Source organism: Hemitrygon akajei, chromosome 5 (genome assembly GCF_048418815.1).
Source record: "Hemitrygon akajei chromosome 5, sHemAka1.3, whole genome shotgun sequence".
NCBI classification, from domain to species: domain Eukaryota; kingdom Metazoa; phylum Chordata; class Chondrichthyes; order Myliobatiformes; family Dasyatidae; genus Hemitrygon; species Hemitrygon akajei.
In genome coordinates, this window is record NC_133128.1 from 180259791 (window position 1) to 180285387 (window position 25597).

The 25597-nt window shown below is 40.9% G+C and overlaps 1 protein-coding gene across 1 annotated transcript in view; it reads right to left on the reverse strand.

Moving 5' to 3' along the window:
* Nucleotides 1-3740: 3740 nt before the first annotated feature.
* LOC140727261 (TGF-beta receptor type-1-like) overlaps nucleotides 3741-25597 on the reverse strand; it is a 75783-nt gene continuing 53926 nt past the window's right edge. Inside the window, exons 7-8 of the mRNA XM_073044522.1 lie at nucleotides 5027-5157; nucleotides 3741-3869 (exon numbers count right to left, since the gene is read on the reverse strand). Coding sequence (XP_072900623.1) covers nucleotides 3741-3869; nucleotides 5027-5157 — 260 coding nt within the window. The remainder of the gene's footprint in view (nucleotides 3870-5026; nucleotides 5158-25597) is intronic.

Here is a 25597-nt window from a genome sequence, read left to right on the forward strand (position 1 = left end):
CACTTTGATGCAGCACAAGCTACACTGAAAAAAATACAACAGTCACATGATGTCAGCACTCATGAGACGCACGACGCTGGGCAGCGGAAAAAGAGAAACACAGTAACCAGGGAAAGCAACTACGTGTGGGTTAAAAAGGACTCACATATGCGCTCTGGGGAGGGGGGGGGGGGTAAAATTTGCTTTTGCACCAGAAGGTTTATCAGGCATAACGTATTTATAGTAACTTCTTCTTTGAAAAAGGACCACTTGACAACTTCATGCCCACAGGAACAACTTTATCTGGGATGGCAAAACCAATATTTAATGTACAGAGGTTTTCACTGAACTGCGGTGCATGGCGGAGGGGCCATACACACATGCGCACCGGGCAGAAAGACCAGAAGTAAAATCCCGCAACCCCAGAAACAACCTCATTTTACAAACAGCTTTCCGTAGCAAGAGTATTGCTATACAGTGTTACCATTATCCTAATTAGTATTACGTACTTATTTTTATAATGCTCACATTACAACAGTATTTATGTACTTATTTTTCTTTTTTTTCAGGACCTACTGGGAAAGTCTCAAAGATCGGCCGGTCGATCGCGATCGACTGGTTGGAGACCACTACCCTACACAAACTTCGGTCACCTGCGCTGTGTAATTCCCTAACAGGAGAACAAGTATTGCACGCTCTCCCACTGGGACTTCTGTGTACCTAATAAGGAAACTTTCCGAAATACAGTTGACCAACTCTTTTCCATCTACTCCTTTTACTGTATGGGAGTCCCAGTCAAGATGTGTAATGTTAAAACCACATACAACACAACCTTATGTCAACACAAAGTACACTGCAGATGCCGTGGTCAAATAAACACGTACAAACAGGCTGGATGAACTCAGTAGGTCGGGCAGCATCCATTGAAAGGAGCAGTCAACATTTCGTCCTGACGAAGGGCCTCGGCCTGAAATGTTGACTGCTCCTTTCAACGGATGCTGCCCAACCTGCTGAGTTCATCCAGCTTGTTTGTACAACCTTATGTCTTTTTGCAACAATCTGCAATCTCTGTACTAATTTGGTCCTCTAAATCCCGCGGACAGTTAAGTTGTCTATAAAACAGCCCATTAACATGGTCATACCTTTCTTATTCCTCAGTTCCACCCACAAGGCCTTGTTACTGATATCTCTTGGATTAAAATAGACACAATTCAACCCTTCCCATTTCCTGCAATTTTGCCCAATTAATTGCCTATCCTTTCTCACAGTCTCACTACACAGAGCATCTACCAGAATACCAACTGCTCCACCCTTTTCCCTATCACTCAAGTTCCCATCCCCCTGCCAAACTGCATTAAACCCTCCCAACAACTCTAGCAAACCTTCCCACTCTAAAGGCTTCAACAGGGAGAGGCAGAGACTAGGGTAGATTACCGGTACTCTTCCTTCTTTCTTTGTCTATTACCGCCTAGAAGCATAGTGAGAATGGGTCTAGCTTCAGTGGTTTCTACTTCATGTCAGATGTGGGATATCTGTGGGATCTTCAGTTCCCCTGATAACGACTGCGGCATGAGTTGCATCCAGCTTCAGATCTTTGCAAACTGTGCCGCTTGACAACCTCAGTAAGGGCCAAAATGGCAGTTAAATTATATTAGTGTACTTCTGAAAACTCAGGTAGACTTCCGCACCAACAGCAACATGTTCAAAGTCTTTTTAGATGACAACAATTCAAGATTCAAGATTCATTTCAAGATACATTTATTATCAAAGAATGTATAAATTATACAACCTTGAGATTTGCATGCTGACAGGCAGCAAGAAACCTGAAAGAACCCAATTAAAGAAAAAAAAGAATAAAAATAAAAATAAAAGACCAACCATCGATGCGCAAGGGAAAAAAAAAGCATGCAAACAATTGAAGCGACCAATAGCATTCTGAACCAAAATAGAGTCCTCAGATCCGAACCGCGGAGCAGCCCAAGGTAGGCCTAAAGCCTCCCTTATCACTTCATCACATTAGTGGACATGCAGCACAAAATCGCACATGCAGAAATAATGAATACCTTAACTTCTTGACAGTTCACTTATTTCTGTATGTAACATTGGAGAAAAAGTTACAACAGCACACTAAAAGTAAGCATAAATACTAATTGCAATCTCAGGATTTCTGCATTAAACAGTGCAAACCTCCCCTCCATCGGTCACCATCTTTTTCCCCTGTAATAACATGGGCGGCTTAGAGTGACAAAGGTATGTTTCGACCCTGCATACTTGAATAATGAAAATTCTACACGATTTTCCAAACCCTTTCCCCAAACTATTGATGGAGTCTATACTGCCAGCTCATCTATTCAAGAGATATCCACTGAAAAATAATACTTCAAAGAATCTGCAACTCTAACCCTACTACCATCTTGTTTCAAACGTACAATCCATTGACTAAGCTATTACTTACAAAACTGAGCTTGTATTTTTATGTAATTTTCAACATTCTATTTCACTTCTTGGAATGAAGAATGGTGAGCTTCACAATTATTGAATAGTGTATGAAAGTATGTCATATAAATACGTATCAGCAAAAGCAACCCACATTGGGAGCTTTGGCAAAGTCAGAAAAATGGACACAAAGTGCATTCTTATTGGATCATTGATAAAATTTCTGCTATAATGTATATTCATTATCACAAGGCAAGATCTGAATTGAATCATCATTAAATTGTATTTTTTTTTATCATTAGCAGCTATCACATTATGCCAAAAATAGCGATTCCTAAGAGAGCCATTTAGAAGTTAAATTTTAAACTTGATGATAACGGCAAAATGTGTAAGATCACACTGGTGGAGATGAGTTGTAACTTGACAGTAGGGTAAAGTAGCAAAATAGTTATAACATTGTTCTTAAAATCTGGGAAAAACCCTTATGGTGTTTTATTTCTTCTAAAGATAGTGTTCCCATTGCAGAACAGTAAGTACACAGTACGGTTTACATATGTGTTTTGATCCATTAATCAAGCAGTAATAATATGTCAGAGAATTTTGCTTCAAGACCACAAATAAAATCCATTGATTATCTATATCTAGATATTAACTTCTATCATGTTGTCATCATCAGATCTGTGGCATATCAATATCTTTGAGGTTATCAAAATCTAAATTCCAGTATAATTATCATTACTAAAATGTCAAGCCACAGTACAAATCTAAATTCAAATATAAGAGATAATAAATTACAATTCAGTAATTTAATCTACCCTGTTTTCAGCACAGCATTGGAGTGCATTTTAATAAGATCAATGTTGATAAACTGTCAAAATTAATATGATATTATCGATGCAATGAGAAATATGGATCTAACCCATCAAAATGATTTAACGCAGGCATATATTCTGCTTCTCAAGAAAATTATTTCAACTAGATATTTTTTCATGTAACTACAGTATACTGTACATTCAGAAGCTTAGCATAATTCCATAAATGCGCACAAACCCTGCACATTGCAGCTAACATTAAAGAGGAACTAAATATATTTTAATTAACCCAATAAATTAGCTGTCTGCAGCAAGGTCAATAAAGAAAATTCAATATATTCAATGTAAAATGTTGTAGCATGAAGCTATCTTATATTAGTGGGCATTTTCATTTGTGACTAATCCAGTTTTCTAAATATGTGTGCCAGCGGTACCTGGTTATCAATTAATTTGTGGGATCAGATCTTCTGTGCTGAAGCCTGAACACTTGGTGGCGATGACATGGCATCAGAATCAGTTGATGTTCACCCCTTGCTGCACACTAAGATTTGTGAGGGTCTTCTTGATACGAAGTGCTGTCAATCGTGCCGCTCCATTAGCAAACCAACATTCCCACATGATTTTGGCAACCACCTGCAGCACCTTTCAATAAAATAATATTGTGCATTTTTACTACCATTTTAACAATCAACACCCACATAAGGGAGGAACATACATAGAAATTAGTAATAAAAATCAATTTTCTGGTATAGTTTTATATTTTTTCACTCTGTAGTGATAATATTATTAACCCCCCAAAAAAATTCAGGTCTGATCTCACGTATTCTGCCTACTTCAAATCTTTAGAATATTTCAAAGGCAAAAATTGTATCCTGTGCTCACAGGTCAGCACTTTACAAATTACAGAACTCAGACTCCAACTTTCTTTATGCTTGCCTAATCTTTGGCTTTAAGAGCATTTGCTTTGCAGAGGAAATAGGTGAATAATACATTAAGCAATACTTTATTTAAAACCGGTGCTTTATCTATTCTACCACATTAAGGAAGAATTGATGAACAATCCAATGACCTTTATTGAGCTCTGAGAATGACTACCACGAATAAAAGCAGAGCATAAACTTCGCTGATTAAGCTGATGAGAGTCTGTTGATGTTGCTGGCCTTAACTCATGGGTTTTATATAGTTTAAATGCACTTCTTATAATAATGCTTCAATGGACCATGATTTAAGCGCCAGGACAAATTGGAAAGATTGGGTCCAGGCTTAATCAAAACAGCAGGGTCCAGGCCCCAGAGTGTATCAAAGCAACTGAACCTGAGGTTTGAACGACAATGGCCAGGTTGAAAAGGTCAGTGTGTTCGAGCCCAAGGGGAGAGGCAGGCCAGTTCAGCTCACAGCTCTGCAATGTTGACTTGGCTCAGCACTGAGCTAACGGTAGGTGGACAAACTCCCTTTGTAGACTTCAGTTCAGAATTCTATTTGCTTGCTTTTATTCTTTGCATGATTTGCTTTTTTTCTCTCTGCACATTGGATGTTTGATGGCGTTATTTTAATGGCTTTCTTTTGGTTCCTTTGTTTCATGGTCTGCTGGGAGACGGATCTCAAAGTTGTATTATCTATACATACTTTGATAATGAATGTACATTGAACTCTGAATTCTCATGACAATTTGGAAAACATATTATGAAAACATACCTTCTTGATGAACAGCGCATAACTGAATATGACACGTTAATATGTTCACAATAATGAAGTTAGCTACAAGCAGCATATTAGTGGACAAACTGTTAAAACAATACCTCAGAACAATGCCACTGATCTAGAACCCTTGGCCTTTGACTTTGTTCACAGACGACCTTTCTCATATCTTCTATAGAAGGGTCCAAAGGAACAAGGTCATAATAAGGCATCTGATATTCTTTGCAGGCACCTATGGAAGATAGAAATTAATGTCACCTATGGCCAAATAAAACAGTATTGGTATCATTTTAAAGATCCATTCATATAATTAATAGAGCAAATTCTATTGTCTATTCCATGAATTGACAAGATCCACTGTACATTTAATCTAGTAGTAATCTAATACTTGATAGTCAAGGCAACTCACACAGAAAGCTGGAGGAACTTAGCAGACCAGGCAGCATCCATGGAAAGAGTGAATAGTCAATATTGATCATCAATATCTACACCAGCCAATCATTTCTAACAAATCCTGAAATAAGCATACACGTATTTCTTCCCCATAGTTTTCAACAAATAATCCACATCTCTAGTAAGAGGAAAATGAAGAGGAATGAAATTCTGTGATTTCAATCATATATTTCCATTTTTATTCCAGTGGACAGAAAACATCGACAGGAATTCTCTTCAGGCCTCCAGTCAGCAGTGGCAATAGAGGGAAATGGATTAAATTTAAAAATTAGAGATCCATTTAAAATTATTTATGGGTGACTTTAGTTCCAATCAGGTTAATAATAATATTGTGAAATATGAATTCCTGGAATGTTTTACACAACGTTTTTTGTTAGATCAGTTGACGAGCCAAACAAGGAACAACCTATCCCAGATTGGATACTGTGAAATATTTTTTTTATTTATTGAGATACACCATGGAATAGGCCTTTCCAGCCATGCCTCCGAACAATCCCCCAATTTATTCCTAGCCTAATCACGGGACAATTTACAACGTCTAATAAAACTACCAATCAGTACGTCTTTGGACTGTGGGAGGAAACCCAGTCAGTCACCGGGACAGCATGCAAACTCCTTACAGGAGTTGAAGCCAGGTTGCTGTGCTAACCACTGTGCTGCTCCACGGTACAAAATGAGAAGGGGTTAGTTAATTTGTGGCAGAGTGTACTTGAGGAAAGAACGGTACAAAATGAGAAGGGGTTAGTTCATTTGTGGCAGAGTGTACTTGAGGAAAGAACGGTACAAAATGAGAAGGGGTTAGTTCATTTGTGGCAGAGTGTACTTGAGGAAAGAATGTCTTTAGCATGATGCAATGCTTCATTGAATATAACATAATTTACTCATATGGTAAATCTAAACAGCGGAAACTAAGCAAAACAGGAAGTACAAATGTATAAAGCTTTAGTTAGGCTGTGAAACAACTGTGTTATAACCAGTACACTATAAAGTTATATCATAACCTCTATATTCTTACACTTGATGCAACAACAAATAAAAGCTAATATTAAAAAATCACTTTCTTACCACTTTATCTATCTGTGCATCCACCTTCAGGCAACATCCTTTCCAACAACAAAATCGCAGATCCTGTCCTATCACCTCTTTCACTACCATTCAACACAGAAACAGTGTCTTTGTTCCATAATGTCAAAGCTGGCATTGTCACTGATATTTAGAGTTGGAGAACTGTGAATGTGTCGGAGGTAGGGAGAAACAGGGCTTTTCTTGATGTTGTTGCTTGGTACAGTACTGTGCAAAGGTCATAGGGCAAAAGCCAAGGAGGTTGGGAATGGCAAGGATAGGGTGTCACAGGAAGGGTGGGGGACAGTTGGCAGAGAAGGAATGCTGGGGTGGGGGCTGTGGGGCAGGTGCAAACACACCCATCATGTGACACCAGACGAGGACATTTGATTCCAAACAATTGGTTTAAAGATCATTACAGAATTGTCACTCTGATGCTTCCTGCTCCCTCACCTCTTCCTTCCCCTTTTCCCAACCATGGTTTTCCCCCTCCCTGCCCCCTTCCCACTCTCAGTCCACAATAGAGACCCATATCAGATTCAGGTTTATCATTACTCATGCATGTCTTGAAATGCCTCACCCCCCACCCCCCCACGAGAACAGTACAGTGCGATACATCAAATTACTACAGCACTGTGCAAAAGTATTTGGCAGTATATATATATTACACACATACATACATATAAAAGACATCTGCTCAGTAATGTATGTTTTGCTTTGTTGTGTTCTGTGTTGTTCTACCAAGCATGGTGGGCATGCTATGTTGGTGCCAGACTTGCGGGCTGCCCCCAGCACATCCTTGGGTGAGTTGACTGATAATGCAAAAGATACATATTACAGTACATTTCCATGTACATGTAATCAATAAATCTGAATAATGGATATATAAATAGATATCCACACTAATCCCAATGCATGACCTACAGCCTTCTAAACCCTAACGTTGCAAGTGTTCATCTAAACACTTTTTAAATGTTATGAGAAAACACATTACCACCAGCCACTCAGCCAAAATGTTGGAGTTTCCAGCCACCACTTGGGTGAAAAAAAATCTTCTTCAGATCATCTTTATATTTTTCCCCTCTGACCATAATCCCGTACCGTTTAGTTTTTGTCAACTCTTTTATAGGGAATCATTCCCCTGTCTACCCTGTCAATGTACCTAAAATTTTGTATATTTGAATTGGATTGAATTGACTTTATTACTTACATCCTTCAAATACATGAGGAGTAAAAATCTTTACGCTATGTCTCTGTTCAAATGTGCAATGTGCAATTATAGTAATTTATAATAAATGTTATGTACAATAGGATAGTCAATATAACATAGAAATACAGTTCCCTCAGCATGAATTAAGCAGTCTGATGGCCTGGTGGAAGAAGCTGTCCCGGAGCCTGTTGGTCCTGGCTTTTATGCTGCGGTAACATTTCCCATATGGTAGCAGCTGGAACAGTTTGTGGTTGGGGTGACTCAGATCTCCAGAGATCCTTTGGGCCCTTTTTATACACCTGTCTTTGTAAATGTCCTGAACAGTGGGAAGTTCACATCTACAGATGTGCTGGGCTGTCCGCACCACTCTCTGTAGAGTCCTGCGATTGAGGGAAGTACAGTTCCCATACCAGGCAGTGATGCAGCCAGTTAGGATCCTCTCAATTATGCCCCTAAATAGAAAGTTCTTAGAATTTTAGGGACCCATACCAAACTTCTTCAACCGTCTGAGGTGAAAAGGGTGTTGTTGTGCCTTTATCACCACACAGCTGGTATGTACTGATCCTCAGTGACGTTTATACCGGGAGACTTAAAGCTGTTCACACCCTCAGCTCCAGATCCATTGATGTCTACATGGGTTAGCCTGTCTCCAATCCTCCTGTAGTCCACAACCAGCTCCTTTGTCTTTGTATCTCTCTCAATCTCCTCCATTCCAAACCAATCCCCCTTAATCTCTTCCATTCCAAGGAAAACAAATCCTGACTATTCAGGCCACATCCTGGTGAATTCCCTCTACACTGTCTCCAGTATAATCAAATGATTCCTATAAAGTCAATGCTACCCATCATTCACCTAACTATGTTAATCCCAGTTAGTTTGAGATTGCACAAGCCATTACTTATGATGAGTGAGTGCAAATTTAAGACCATAAGGCCATGAGATATAGAAGCAGAATTAGGTCATTTGGCCCATCAAGTCTGCTCCACTATTTTGTCATGGCTGATCCAAATTTTCTCTTAGCCCCAGTCTCCCCATATCGCTTCATGCTCTGACCAATCAAGAATCTATCAACCTCTGCCTTAAATACACATAAAGACTTGGCCTCCACAACTGTCTGTGGCAAAGAATTCCACAGATTTACTATTCCCTGGCTAAAGAAATTCCTCCTTATCTCCATTCTGAAAGGATGTTCCTCTATTCTGAGACCGTGTCCTCTGGTCTTAGACTCTCTCACCTTAGGAAACGTCTTTTCCACGTCCACTCTATCAAGGCCTTTCGCCATTCGATTGCTTTCAATTAGGTCACCTCTCATACTTCTGAATTCCAGTGAATACATGCCCAGAGCCATCAAGTGCTCTTGATATGACAAGCCATTCAATCCTGGAATTATTTTTGTGAACCTCCTGTGAACTCTCTCCAGTTTCAACATATCATTACTAAGATAAGAGGCCCAAACCTGCTCACAGTACTCCAAGTAAAACCTCACCATCGCTTTATAAATTTTCAACATTTCATCCTTGCTTTTATAACCATATAACAATTACAGCACGGAAACAGGCCATCTCAGCCCTTCTATTCCGTGCCGAACACTTACTCTCACCTAGTCCCACCGATCTGCACTCAGCCCATAACCCTCCATTCCTTTCCTGTCCATATACCTATCCAATTTTTTTTAAATAACAAAATTGAACCTGACACTACCACTTCTACTGGAAACTCATTCCACACAGCTACCACTCTCTGAGTAAAGAAGTTCCCCCTCGTGTTACCCCTAAACTTTTGCCCCCTAACTCTCAACTCATGTCCTTTTGTTTGAATCTCCCCTACTCTCAATGGAAAAAGCCTATCCACGTCAACTCTGTCTTTCCCCTCATAATTTTAAATACCTCTATCAAGTACCCCCTCAACCTTCTACACTCCAAAGAATAAAGACCTAACTTATTCAACCTTTCTCTGTAACTTAGGTGCTGAAACCCAGGTAACATTCTAGTAAATCTCCTCTGTACTCTATTTTGCTGACATCTTTCCTATAATTCGGTGACCAGAACTGTACACAATACTTCAAATTTGGCCTCACCAATGCCTTGTACAATTTTAACATTACTTCCCAACTCCTGTGCTCAATGCTCTGATTTATAAAGGCCAGCATACCAAAAGCTTTCTTCACTACTCTATCCACATGAGTTCCACCTTCAGGGAACTATGCACCATTATTCCTAGATCACTCTGTTCTACTGCATTCCTCCATGTCCTACCATTTACCATGTATGTCCTATTTTGATTAGTCCTACCAAAATGTAGCACCTCACACTTATCAGCATTAAACTCCATCTGCCATCTTTCAGCCCACTCTTCTAACTGGCCTAAGTCTCTCTGCAAGCTTCGAAAACCTACTTCATTATCCACAACGCCACCTATCTTAGTATCATCTGCATACTTACTAATCCAATTTACCACCCCATCATCCAGATCATTAATGTATATGACAAACAACATTGGACCCAGTACAGATCCCTGAGGCACACCACTAGTCACCACTCTCCAACCTGATAAACAGTTATCCACCACTACTCTCTGGCATCTCCCATCCAGCCACTGTTGAATCCATTTTACTACTTCAATATTAATACCTAATGATTGAACCTTCCTAACTAACCTTCCGTGTGGAACCTTGTCAAAGGATTATATTCTAATCTTCTTGAAATGAATGCTAACATCGCATTTGCCTTCCTCACCACAGACTCAACCTGCAAATTAACCTTTGGGGAATCCTGCACAAGGACTCCTAAGTCCCTTTATACCTCAGTTTTTTTATTTTTGCATTTTCTTTCCATTCAGAAAATAGTCAACCCTTTCATTTCATTTACCAAAGTGTACGACCAAACAATTCCCAACGCTCTGGGAACTTCATATTATCTGCAAACTTTGCAACAAAGCCATCAATTCCATCATCCATATCATTGACACATAATATGAAAAGAATGGGTCCCAACACAGACCCTGTGGAACACCACTAGTCATCAACAGCCAGACAGAAAAGGCTCCCTTTATTCCCACTCTTTGCCCCTGCCAATCAGCCACCACTTTATCTATGCTAGAATCTTTCCTGTAATACCATGGGCTTGTAGCTTGTTAAGCAGCCTTATGTGTGATACGTCGTCAAAGGCCTTCTGAAAATCCAAGTACACATCAACCGACTCTCCTTTGTCTATCCTGCTTGTTATTTCTTCAAAGAATTCCAACAGATTTGTCAAGCAAGATTTTCCCTTGAGGGAAGTATACTGACTACAGCCTATTTAATCATGTGCCTCCAAATACTTTGAGAACTTATCCTTAATAATCGACTCCAACATCTTCCCAACCACTGAGGTCAGACTAATTGGCCTATAGTTCCCTTTCTTCTGCCTCTCTCCCTTCTTGAAGAGCTGAGTGACATTTGCATTTTTCCAATCTTCTAGAAACATTCTAAAATCTAGTGATTCTTGAAAGATCATTACTAATGCTTCCACAATCTCTTCAGCCACCTCTTTCAGAACTCTAGGGTGTACACCATCTGGTCCAGGTGACTCATCTACCTTCAGACCTTTCAGTTTCCCAAGATCTTTCTCTCTTGTTATGTTAACCTAACACACTTCATGCCCCCCAACACCTGGAACTTCCACCATACTGCCAATGTCTTCCAAAGTGAAAACTGATGCAAAATACTTAGTCAGTTCATCCGCTATTTCATTGTCCCCCATTACTACATCCCCAGCATCATTTTCCAGTGGTCCTATATCCATTATCACTTCTCTTTCACACTTTATGTATCTGAAGAAACTTTTGGTATCCTCTTTAATAATATTGGCTAGCTTACTTTTGTATTCCACCTTTACCTTCTTATGACTTTTTTAGTTGCCTTCTGTTGATTTCTAAAAGCTTCCCAATCCTGTAACTTCCCATCAATTTTTGCTCTATTATATGCCATTTCTTTCACTTTGATTTATCTTGTTACCCACAGTTGCATTATCTTGCCTTTAGAATACTTCTTCCTCTTTGGGATGTATATATCCTGTGCCTTCCCAATTGTTTCCAGAAATTCCAGCCATTGATGCTCTGCTGTCATCCCTGCCAGTTTTCTTTTCCGTCAGTTCTAGCCAACTCCTCTCTCATGTCTCTGTAATTCCCTTTACTCCAGTGTAATACTGATACATCTGTCTTAAGCTTCTCCTTCTCAAATTTCAGGGTGAATTTGGTCATATTATGACAACTTTCCCCTAAGGGTTCCTTCACCTTAAGTTCTCTAATCAATTCTTGTTCATTGCTCAATACCCAATCCAAAATAGCTGATCCTCTAGTGGGCACAATTGCAAGATACTCTAAAAAGCCATCTCTGTGTACCACCTTGAACTGTAAAAGGCGGTGGCGAGCACATAGAGCAGTTGAATGAACTGACTTGAGAATTGAATCCCAAACCTCATCGGACAGAGGAAAATTTAAATCATGCTCCAAAGCAGTTTTAATTTTGTCAAAGGGAGCTCGCCTCAACATCGCTAACATATCTCAAATAGTAGAAATTAAACCTTTACCCAATGGGTTCATATGAAGAAACAAATCTACAACATTTTTATCAGGTACCTCAGGAAAGTTTGGAATTAAAGGGCTGTTAAAATGTCTAATTTGGAGATATCTAAAGAAATGAGTGTTGGGTTGGCCAAACTTTACAGACAATTGTTCAAAAGTTGCAAAGCGCTTGTCTATGAAAAGATCTTCAAAGCACCTGATGCCCTTTCCGCGCAAGTCTAGAAATGTTAAATCCTGCATAGAAGGCTGAAAAAGACGATTATGCAGAATAGGACTAAATTATCTCGTTTCTATCCTGATATTAGTCCCTGTTGCGATAAGTGTAAAGGGGGTGAGGCTTCCCTTATTCATATGTTTTGTGCTTGTCCTAGCTTGGAGAAATTCTGGAGAGATGTTTTTTTTAAACTTTATCTCATCTACTTAATTGCTACTTGGAACCTCACCCTCTGATTGCTCTTTTTGGCACCTCAAGAGAAATTGACAAGCATCTGACTCCGAATAAGCGTCGTACATTGTCTTTCACCTCTCCTTTGGCCAGACGTGCAGTCCTTCTTAGGTGGAGAGATGTTGCCCCCCCCCACCCCCCCACCAATCATGCTCAATGGCTTAGAGACATTACGTCCTGCTTAGACCTTGAAAAGATTCATTATTGACTTTTTAATTCAGACATAAAGTTCCAAAAGGTGTGGGGACCTTTCCTTGAATATTTTCATAATTCCCATTTAGATTAAGGGTGCATCCCTCTCTCTTTTCTTTTGCATTTAAATCCCTTACTTCAAGCTTCTTTTGGTTAAGATTTATGGGTTTTTTTGATGTGTAAACATATTATAGTTCAAGTAGTCAGCAATATGCCTTCTTTTTATAAATGCAACTCTGTGGTGATAAAAGTTCTGATTAACTTTTTTATATATTGTAAGGTTGGCTTGGAGTTGGGTAGTGGGAGTGGTAACTAGTTGGAGTAACTTTATATGATTCTACTATGGGTGCTTTTTCTTAATGGTTAGGAACTGTACATTTGATACATTTATTTTGTACTGTATAAACCTTTTTTAACTTTTTTTTTGTTTTGTCGCATTGTAGAAACTCTCAAAAAAGTTAATTAAAAAAATTTTAAAAAGCCATCTCATAGGCACTCTAGAAATTCTCCCTCCTGTAATCCAGCACCAACCTGATTGATCTTCCCAATCTACCTACATATTGAAGTCCCTTCATGAATATTGTAACTAAAAGCAAGTGAGGCGTGTTGGGAACTTTCAGTGAGCTTGAGATTGTTGTGAAATCAGGCACTTAATACTGAAAGGAAGTTAGGTTTAAGCAGAGCTACCATAGTGGGAACAGGCATAATATGAGTGGGACTGACTTTGGCTCAAGAGGCTTTGACAAGAAGATGAGGAAGTGAAGGTAATTTTCTTTTTGTATTGCATAGTTAGAGCAGTGGGAATGTCAGTCAGGAAAGTGGAATGTTCCTCTTGTGGAATGTCGGAAGACAGGGAGACATTCACCTGCAATAAGTGCATACAGCTGCAGCTTCTAACAAACTGCATTAGGGAACTGGAGCTGGATGAGCTCCAGATCATTCGAGAGGCTGAAGAGTTCATTGACAGGAGATACGTGGAGATATTCACACTTAAGATGCAGGACACACTTCACTAGGTGACTGGCAGGAGGGGGGAAATGGGATAAGCAGTCAGTGCAGGGCATCCCTGTGGCCATTCCCCTCAGTAACAAGTGTACCACATTGCATACTGTGGGAAGGGTTTGACCTAGTAGAGGAAAGCTATAGCGGTTCTCTGGTTCTTTGGCTCAGAAGGGAAGGTGGTGGAAGAAGAGAAGAGTGAGGTGACTGGAGATTCACAAGTTAGGGGAGCTTACAGGGGATCCTGTGGACATGAAAGTGATTCTCGGATGGTACGTTGCCTCCCAGGTGTCAGGGTTAGGTACGTCTCACATTGGATCCACAGCATTCGAAAGGGGGAAGGTAAGCTGCCAGGTGTCAAGTACATATTGGAACCAACAACATAGCTGGGAAAATGGATGTGGTCTTGAAGAGAGAATAAAGCGAACTAGGTAGGAAGCTGAAAAGCAGGACCTCAAGATTGGTAATCTCTGGACTGTTGCTTGTGTCTCACGCCAGTGACAGCAAGAATAGGACGATTGATCAGATGAATGTGAGGCTAAAGAATTGGTGTTTAGTTCAGGTTTATTGATCAATGCGATGTCTTCCAGGGAAGGTATAATGTGTACAAAAGGGACGGATACACCTGAACTTGAGGGAGGAGGAATATCCTGGTATGCAGATTTATGAGAGCCATTGGGGAGGGTTTAAGCTACTTTAGCAGGGAAATGAGAATCAGGGTGATAGGTCAGAGGATGGGGCAGTTGGTGTAAAAACAGATACAACGTGTAGTGAGACCGTTAGGAAGGATAGGCAGTGGAAATCGCATAATTGCAGTCAGTTGGATGGGTTGAAATGTCTCTATTTTCATGCGAGGTATTGAGAACAAGAGCCAAGAACTTCAACCACAGGTCAATACATGAAACTATGACATTGTGGCCATTACAGAGACTTGGCTGTCACAAGGGCAGGAATGGCTGCAGGATGTCCCAGAGTTTAGATGTTTCAAAAGATACAGAGAGGGAGGTAAAATAAGTGGAGGAGTAGCATTGCTAATCAGGGACAGTATCACAGCTGCAGAGAGAGCGAACATAATGGGGGGAACATTTACTGAGTCAGCATGGATGGAAGTGAGAAACAGGAAGGGAACAATCACTCTGTTGGGAGTACTCTATCCACACTCTGAGTGAAGGAGTTCCCCCACATATTGCTCTTAAACATTTCACCTTTCACCTGTAACCCATGACCTCTAGTTCTAGTGTCATCTAACCACAGTGGAGAAAGCCTATTGCATTTATCCTATCTATACTCCTCATAATTTTGTATACCTCCGTCAAAATCTCCCCTCTTTTTCCAATGCTCTAGGGAATAAAGTTTGAACCCCTTCTTCTTTTCCGTACAACTCAGATCCTTAAGTTCCAACAACATTCTTGTAAATTTTCTCTGCAGTGTTTCAATCTTATTGATACACTTCCTGTAGGTAGGTGACCAGAACTGCACCCAGTTCCTCAAATTAGACCTCACCAATGCATTATACAACATAACATCCCAATTCATTTATGAAGGCCAATATGCCAAAAGCTTTCTTTACAACTTTATCTACTTGTGACAGCACTTTCAGGGAATTATGAATCTGTATTCCTAGATCCCTTTGTTCTACCACACTCTTCAGTGCCCTACCGCTCTCTGTATAAGTTCCAACCTAGTTTGTCCTCCCAAGATGCAGCACCTCACACTTGTCTGCATTAAATTCCATCTGCCATTTCTCAGCCATTTTTCCAGCTGGTCCAGATCCCACTACAAGTCTCAATAGCCTTCTTCACTCTCTTATTATGCCCCCACTTTTGGTGCCATTTGCAAATTTGCTGATCCAGTTAACCACATTATTATCCAGATCATTAATATAGATGACAAATAACAACCAACCCAGCACCAATCTCTACAGTGCACCACTAATCACAGGCCTTCAGTCAGAAAGGCAACCAACATACTACCACTCTTTGACTTCTCCATTAATCCAATTTACTCTCTCATCCTGAATGCCAAGTGAATGAAACTTCTTGACCAACCTCCCATGCACACGTTGTCAATGGCCTTGCTAAAGCAGACAACATCCACTGCCCTGCCTTCAACTTTCCTAGTAACTTCCTCAAAAGATTCTATAAGATTGGTTAGACATGACCTACCATGTACAAAGCTCAGGTGACTATCTCTAATCAGTCCCTATTTCTCCAAATATTTGTACATCCAGTCCCTTAGAATACCTTACAATAACTTAACCACTACTGATGTTAGGCTTACAGGACAATCAGTTCCCAAGCTCATTTTTAGAGCCTTTCCTAAACAACATAACATTAGCTGTCCTCCAATCCTCCAGTACGCCATGCATGGCTAAAGACATTTTAAATATCTGTACAGAGGCCCCTGCACTTTCTGCATTAGCCTCACACAAGGTCTGAGGGAATACCTTGTCAATACCTTGGTTGATCTATCCACCCTAATTTGCCTCAAAACAGCAAATATCTCCTCCTCTGTAATCCGTATATGGTCCATGATCTCACCACTGTCTTGCCTCACTTCTATAGGTTCTGTGTTCATCTCCTGAGTAAACATTTTAAAAAATTCACTTAAGATCTCCCCATCTGTTTTGGTTCCATGCATAGATGACCACTCTGATCTTCACGAGAACCAATTTTGTCTTTTGCTCTTAATATATCTGTAGAAACACTTGGGATTCTCCTTCATCTTGTCTGCTAGATTGCCTCATTTGAGCATCCTGATTTCCTTCTAAAGTGTTGTCTTGCATTTCTTATAGTCTAGTACCTTATTTGTTCCTTCCTGCCTATACCTGCGATGTACCCTCTTCTTCTTAACTAGAACCTCAATAACTCTCAAAACCCAACAATCCCTAAACCTGTTATCCATGTTTTTTTGTTCTGATGGGAATAGACAAATTCTGTACTCTCTAAATTTCACTTTTGAAGGCCATTCACTTATCAAGCACATCTTTGCCAGAAAACAATCTGTCCCAATCTACACTTGCCATATTCTTTCAGATACCATCAAAACTGGCCTTTCACCAATTTAGAACCTCATCCCAATAACCAGACCTATCTTTCTCCATGATTATCTTGAAGCGTGATAGAGATGTAAAGATGACAAGAGACATACAAGACCGAATGGACAGCCAGGGTGGAAATAGCTAATATAAGGAGGCTTGACTTTAATGTGCGGGTGTAAAGAGTAGGGGTAATGTTAAAGGCAGGTTTTTTTAATTTACGCACAGAGAGTGGTAGGTGCACGGATTGTGTTTGCAGGGAATGGTGGTAGAGGCAGACACTTAAGGGACATTTAAGAATCTCTTTGATAGGTACATGGATGAAAGGAGAAAATGAGGATCATGTGGGAGGAAAGGATTATATTGATCTTGGTGTAGGTTAAAGGGTCACCACCACATCATCGGTTGAAGGGCCTGTACTGTACTGTACTATTCTATAGTTTGTGCTCTAATATGGTAACCAAAAATGCACTAAATACTCGCTATCTGCAACCTAACCAATATTTTATCACTTTGTACCATAAGGTTAATCCTTTTATAGTCTATGCCCCAATTAATGGAGACGTATTCCAGCATCTGAAAAATCAATTTCAGTTAAGTATCCCATATGCCTTGTTATCAACCTGAGCTGCCTCCTTCAGTGATCCATGCATTTGTACACTATGATCACACAGTTCAATAAGTCCACAAGATATAGAAGACAATTAGGCCATTCAGCCTGTCAAATCCACTCCAATAGTCATGACTGATTATTTTTCAACCCCATTATCCAGCCTCTCCCTGTAACCCTTAACCTCCTTTGCAATCGAGAACTTATCAATCTTTGCCTTAACTACGCCCAGGGACTTAGCCTCTACAGCCCTCTGTGACAATGAATTCTAAATTCACTGCCCTCTTGCTGAAGAAGTTTTGCCTCATCTCATTTCATTTTAAAGAGATATTCCTTTATTCTGAGTCCATGCCCTAGATTTTAGACTCACCTATGAATGGAAACATACTCTCCCATGTCCACTCTCTCCTGGCCTTTCAGTATCTGGTACTCGCAATGTGATGCCTCCCCTCATCCTTCTGATCTTCATCAAGTACAGGCCCAGAAACATCAAACTCCTCACATGGTAAGTATTCTATTCCAGGGATTATTCATGTGAACTTCCTTTGGACCCTCTCTAGTGCTAGCACGTCCATCCTTAGGTATGGGTATCAAAATTGCTCACAATATTTCAAATTCAGTCTGACCAGCACCTTATAAAATCTAAGCAGTACCTCCTTGCTCTTATATTCTAGTCCTCTTAAAATGAACGTTAACATTGCCTTTGCCTTCTTTACTACTGACTCAACCTGCAAGTTAATCCTGAGGGAATCCTTAACTCATACTCTCAAGTCCCTTAGCGATATTTTCAGTAAAATGTTTTCTGATTTTTTTTCTCCATTTAGAAAATAATCTACACCTTTATTCTTCCTAACTAAGGCCATAAATCCACATTTGCCTAAGCTGTGTTCCATCTGCTAATTCTCTACCCATTTTCCCAACATATCCAAGTCTTTCTGCAGATTCCTGCCTCTGACACTACCTGTTCCTCAACCTATTTGGTGTCATCTGCAAATATGGTCACAACACCATCAGTTATTTCATCCAGTATGAACATGAATAAATAACATCCATCAGCACTCATTTGTCTAACCAGTTTATTACTTCCTGAAAGAATTTTGACAGATATATTAGGCATGATGTCCCTTTAATGAAACATGCTGATTTTGCCCTATTTTACCATGTTAGGCATGATGTCCCTTTAATGAAACATGCTGATTTTGCCCTATTTTACCATGTGCTTGCAAGTACTCTAAAATTTCATCTTTAGTAATGGGCTCTAAGAATCTTACTAACCACCAAGGTCAGGGAAATTAGCCTATACATTTGCCTTTTGTCTCACTCCCTTCTTAAACAGCAGTGTCAGATTTGTAATTTTCCACTCCTCTGGAACCATCATGGACTCCAGTCATGCCAGTCATAGTGATTCTTGAGCAATCACTACTAATGCCCCCAATCTCTTCATCTACCTCTTTCAGATGTAGTCCATCTGATCCATATGATTTATCCACCTTCAGGACTTTCAGCTTCCCCAGACCTTCTCCTTAGTAAAGTCTGCTACACTCATCTCTGCCTCTTAACTCTCTTGAATTTCTGGCATGTTACTCATGTCTTTCACTATGAAGACTGATGCAGAGAATCTATTTAACTCTTCTTCCATTTACACATTCATTTTCAAGTAGTTTAATATCCATTCTTGCCTTTCTCTTACCTTTTATGTATCTAAAACTCTTTTAAAATGCTCTTTTATATAATTGACTTGTTTGTTCACGTATTTCATCTTCCTCTTTACGATATTTTTAGGTGTCTTCTATTGGCTTGCCAACACAGCTCTCTGGCTTCCCACTAACCTTTGCCTTATATTTTCCCCTTTTGCATTTTGCCTTATCAGCCATGTTTGCCTTGCCCTTCCCTTGCTGCACTGCTTCTATCCTGAGATGAAATTCTGCTGTGTCTTCAGAATTACTCCCAGAAGCTCTGCCATTGCTTCTCTACCATCTTTCTTGCTGCAGCTCCTTTCCAATCAACTCTGGACAGATCTTCCTTCAAGTCTCTATACATAGCTTTACTCAACTGTAATACCACTACATCAAATTTTGGATATTCCCTCTCAAATTGCAGTGTGTACTGTCATATTATGGTCACTGTCTCCTATGAGTTCCTTCACCTTAAGCTCTGATCAAGTCTGCCTCATCAAGAATTGCCAGTTCTCTAGTGGGCTCTACCACAAGCTGCTGTAAAAAGCCATCTTGTAGACATTCCTTATTTCCCAAGTCCCTCAGTAACCTCCCTAAGGCCCTACCATTTATTGTGTATATACATCCCAACTGTATCAACTCACATTAACAGGATTAAATTCCATCTGCCATTGCTCAGCACATTTTAACAAGTGATCGTTTTCATTCTGTAACCCAAGACTATCCTCCTCACTATCAGCAACATTAACAACCATCACTTCATCTGCAAACTTCCTAATCATAGCTACTACTTTCAGAAATGACTTGTTGATCTATATGACAAACAGTAAGGACCCCACAGATACTTATGATGCACCACTGGTCACAGACTTCCAATCACAAAAATAACCTTCCAACATCACCCACTGCCTCCTGTTACCATGCCAATTTTAAATCCAAGTTGCCAACTTGTCCTGGATCCCATGGCATTTAAGCTTCACACAGAACACACCAACTGCACTGAATTTAACAACCCAATTTGTCACCTTTGATCCCATCTCTCTCCAACCATACCCCCCACCCCCAAAACTGGTATGGCTTCACCATTGGTACTGATCTTCCCCTCTTGGATCCCAAACACAGCTTTGACTTGCTAATGTCCTCATCTTAATCAATTCCAAGCCCAGTGCAATGTTAAACTCTGTTTCCACAGCCTCCACTTCTGTGCACTTTTACAAAGTTGTACACTCAAAGTATTATGCTGCATGTCTGTGCTGATCATCATTTAAGTAGCTATACAATCCCCATTTACTAGCACTTTAGTCAGTAGATTTTGATATTTCAAGTGCTGGATACTTTATAAATGTGGTGAAATACCCCTGCATCAGCAGTACATTACAAATTCCAACCAGATCAGAAGATTGTAAATTCCTTCCTCAGACCTCTCAAAATCTCTTATCCCTTAATTTACAGCTGCCCCTTAAGGTTTTATAGACTTGTCCTGTGAGGAAGGGTTGCTTTCTGTCTAGCCTACCTCACCATCATCATTATATGCCTGCCCATCACCTCCCTCTGGTGCTCCCCCCCCCCCTTTTTCTTTCTTCCATGGACTTCTGTCCTCTCCTATTAGACTCACCCTTCTCCAGCCCTGTATCTCTTTCACCAATCAACTTCCCAGCTCTTTACTTCACCACTCCCCCCTCTCAGTTTCACCTATCACCTTGTGTTGCTCCCTCCCTCCCAACCCACCCCCTGCGCGCCCTCTCGTTCTGACTCCTCACCATTTTTCTCCAGTCCTGCTGAAGGGTCTTGGCCCAAAACATCAAGTGTACTCCTTTCCATCAGTGCTCCCTGGGCTGCTGATTTGCTCCAGCATTTTGTGTGTGTGTTACTTGGATTTCCAGCATCTGCAGATTTTCTCTGGTTTGTATTGGTTTTTGTCACTTCCATCACTCATTTTAGCCCACTACCATCTCTGCCCCAAATCTGCAGCACCCCATTCTCTACAAAACAAGCCTGACGTCATCACAGCCAATCTGGGGTGTTGTTGTGGTCTGATGAACTGATCAGCATCCCATTGTGGTTTCACACATATGCTTCTACTTCCCTCTACACTATAATTTGATCAGCAAACTTCAGACATCGTCTTCTCAGTCTTCCCTCCACATCTTCCAGCCTTTCCAGCCCCATATAACCCATTTCTACCTCCTGTCCAAGATTCATCAACAAATCTGTCTGACAGAACTGTTGTGCAACTTGATCTTACCGAACCAAATTGATTTCTTCCTCCTTGACCTCATCCCTTCTCTCCTGGTCCAGTCCATTCCCAGCAGCATTTCTAACACCTCTGATGTTCTCTATCACTTTGTGAGTTTCCAATCCCTTGGTCTCAACTAGATCATCTTTACTATGGGCCTACAATTCCTCCATGGTTTGAGGAATCTTATCTTCTTTCTTGAACAGAGGATCAACAGTTCCCTTCCAGCAATGTACTCACTAACCTGGCCAGACTCATCTTCATGTTGAACAACTTCATCCTCAACTCCACTCACTTTATCCAGATCAAGTTATGGGGATGGGAATTTGCATAGACCATAGCTACACCATATTTTATCATTTCCATTTAAGCCTGTATCTAATGCTGCAGCAGAGTAGATTAGATCAGCCCTCAAGAAAGTATAAATGAAGCAGGATTCTCTATACCTTCCTGTCTCCCAAAGTTTACTTCAGCTTTTTTTATTTGCACAGCAAGAATACACCTTACCTGGTGATAAAAGGATGTCTGACAAGTTGTATAATATCCCCTACCACTAACAGCTCCTTTCTCACCACCATTCGTGCCCCAAGATGAGGTCACCCTCACAGTACAGGAACAACACCTTATATTCCATCTCAGTAGCTTCCAACCTGATGGCATGAATATTAATTTCTAGTCCTGTTAAAAATACTTCCCTCTTTTTCTGTTCCCCGCTGTGGCCTGTTGACTCTTCTCACCTGCCTATGGTCTTCTCCTCCTTCTCTTTCTCCTATAGTCCACTCTCCTCTCCAGCTCTTTATCTTTCCAACCCACCATATTTCACCTATCATCTTCTAGCTATCCTTCTTTCCCCTCCCCCCACTTTTTTATTCTGGCATCTTTCCCCTTCCTTTCCAGTTTTGAAAAAGGGTCTCAGCACAAAATATTGACTGCTTATTTATTTTCATAGATGCTGCCTGACCTGCCGAGTTCCTCCAGCATTTTGCTGTGTTGCTTAAAAACTGGTGCAGCAGACACAGTTTCGGATTTATAGATTATGGGGATCTTTTCTGGGAATGGTATGATTTGTACACTGGAACTCAAGGGGAACCGATATCCCTGCAGTCAAGTTTGCTAGAGCTTTTGGGGAGTACTTAAACTAGGTTGGCAGAGAGACAGGAACCTGAGAGGTAGGTCAGAGGATGGAGCAGTTTGAGTAAAGGTAGATGTAGTGAGGAAGGGTAATGTGGATGGGGCATAATGGCAGTCAGTTGGATGGGTTAATGTGTCTATCTCAATAGTAGTAGTATCAAGAACAGGGGCAATAAGCTCACAATATGGGTTAGTATTTGGTGCTACAATGCTATAGACATTACAGAGACTTGCCAGGAATGGCTGCTGGATGTTCTGGGATTCAGATGTTTCAAAAGGGACAGAAAGTGAGACAAAAGAGGCGGTGAAGTGGCATTGCTAATCAGGAATAATATTATAGCTGCAGAAAGGGAAGACTTCCTGGAGGGATCTTCTATTGAGTCAATTTTGGGGGAAGTAAGACACAGGAAGATCACCCCATTGGGAGCATTCAATAAACATCCCGAATGGCAACACTGAAGAGCAGATTGGGGTGCAGGTGTTGGAAAGGTGCAAAAATAACAGGGCTGTTGTTATGGGTGAGGTGACTCAACTTCACTAATATTGATTGACTGCCTCTTAGTGCAAAAGGGTTAGATGTGGCGGAATTTGTTAGGTGAGTCCAGGAGGGATTCCTGACACAATATGTGGACAGTCCAGCTAGAGGAGGGGCCAAACTGGATTCAGTACTAGGCAATGAGCCTGGTCAGGTGACAGATCTCTTGAAGGTTGAGGCAAGCACATTAGCAAAATATAAAAGCCATCTAGATAAGTGCATGCATAGGAGAGGTTTAGAAGGCTAAGGGCCAAACAGAGGAAGGTGGAATTCGTTCACTGGGTAATTCAGTAGGCACAGATGAGATGGGTCAAAGGCCTTATTTCCATGCTGTTTGACTCTATCGCTCCTTTATAGTCCTTAAATTCCCTGTTGATTTTAGCTTTCTAATCCCTACCAACACTTCCTTCCACTTGTCTAAATTAACTACCTTCCTTAACCTTGCATCGCTTGTCCTTCCCTTATACTGCAACAAATTGGTCTTGAATTCTATTTTAAACAACTTCCATTTGTCTAATGTGGATTTTTGCCCAAACACTCTTCCTTATTAACTCTCCCTAGGACCTGTCTGATGCCCTCAGAATTTTCCCTCCCCCAATTTAATACTTTCCCGCAAGGTTCACCCTCATTGTTATTCATAACTATCTTAAAGCTTTTGGAGTTGTAATCATTATTTCCCAAGTGTCTCCTATTGAAAGATTAGTCTCCTGGCCAGGTTCACTACCCAATACAAGATCCAGGAGACCATCCTTCTACTTCTAGCTTTGCTTCAAGAAACTCTCTTGGACCGGCCTAGCAAATTCTGACCCATCTAAACCTTTTGCTATAAGCAGTTCCCAGTCTACATGGTGGAAGCTGAAGTCATCCACAATGTTAACACTGCTGTTTTTGCTCCCTTCCATAATCTGCCTGCATATCTGCTCCTCAATGTCTAGGCTATTTGCTGTCCATAGTATAAATCCATCAGAGTGGGGGGCACATTGCTTATTTTTGAGTTCAACCCATGTAGACCTGGAAAACTTCTTTCCCTCTGAGTGTAACTGTGCTACTGTCCCTGATAAGTAATGCAACCCTTCCCCGTGTCTTCTAAAACATTGAAACATTGGAACATTAAGCAGCCAGTCCTACCCTCCCTCAACCAGGTCTCTATATTTGCCAAAACATCGTTCTTCCATGTACTGATCCATGGTCTGGTCATTACCTTTACTCTTAATTCTCCTTACATTAAAATAAACACACCTCATTCCACCATTCATGCTGTTTGTACTCCTTAGCTCCTGCCCATCTTTCTTTGCAGTTTCGCTGCTTGCAATATCTAACCTAGCTTCAAACCCTCTTTTGTGCAACTTGGTGCTCTGGTTTCCATCTGTGTGCTCATCTAGTTTAAACCTTCTCAGGTAGTAACAGTGAACCTCCCTGCCAGTATATGCATTCCCTTCCAGCTAAGGTGCAATCTGTCCTTCTTGTTCAGGTCACCACTGCTCCAGCAGAGGTCTCAATAATCACCTGCATCAGCTCCTCAGTCAAGAATTCATCTACTCTAACTTTTTATTCCCTCCCCTCACTCTCACGTGGCATTGGGAGTAATCCAGTGGGTAGTTTGGAGACAGAGACTAGTAACTGATAGGTGGAAACAGCTAAGGGTAAGTAGGGGAAGGCAAATGGAATCAAGTGGGAGTAGGGGAGGGGGAAATTAGAGATGGAGGCTGGAAGGTGTCAAGTAGAATCAGGTAAGGGACGGACGATGAGCGAATAGAACCAGACTGGAGAGGAAGGATAAGCCAGGGGAGAGAAAAACTCAGATGGATAGGTGTGGAGGTGATGGACAGATGGAAATGGGAAGGATGAACGAAGGGAGAGGGAACCTAGGTGGGCCAGTAGAAGTAGGAAAAGGAACACAAAGGGTGCGAGCAACACACACAAAATGCTGGAGGAACTCAGCAGGCCAGGCAGCATCTATGGAAAAGAGTACATTCGACGTTTCAGGCCGAGACCCTTCAGCAGGACTGGAGCCAAAAAGCTGAGGAGTACATGCAAAGGGTGTGAATCACTTCTCTTTCTATTCCTCCCACTTCCTACAGATCAAAAGTGTGGTTATGTTCACTCACATATGCTCCAACACATCTGGCTTTTAATCAGCTACATGGAACAGTCCTTACCCCAAACCTACTCAGACAACCCTTCTCCAACTCGTTCTCCACATTGGTGCTGCTTCCTTGACTCACGCAACCCTTGTCAATTTAATCATCTTTGCTACTATTTCCATCCAACCCTCAGATTTACTAGGACCTTTTCCTTGTCAGTGTAAACTATCACCAGCCCCCATCTCACCCCTCACTCTTACCTCTATATTCCCTCTATTCCCTCAATCCTGATGGAGGATCATGAGCCAAAACAGTGCCTATCCCTTTGCCTCCCCAGATGCTGCCAGAACTGATGAGTTCCTCCGGAAGCTCACTTTTGCTCAAGATTTCAGTATCTGCAGTCTTTTGTGTCTCAGCAATGGAGATTGACAGTACAGAG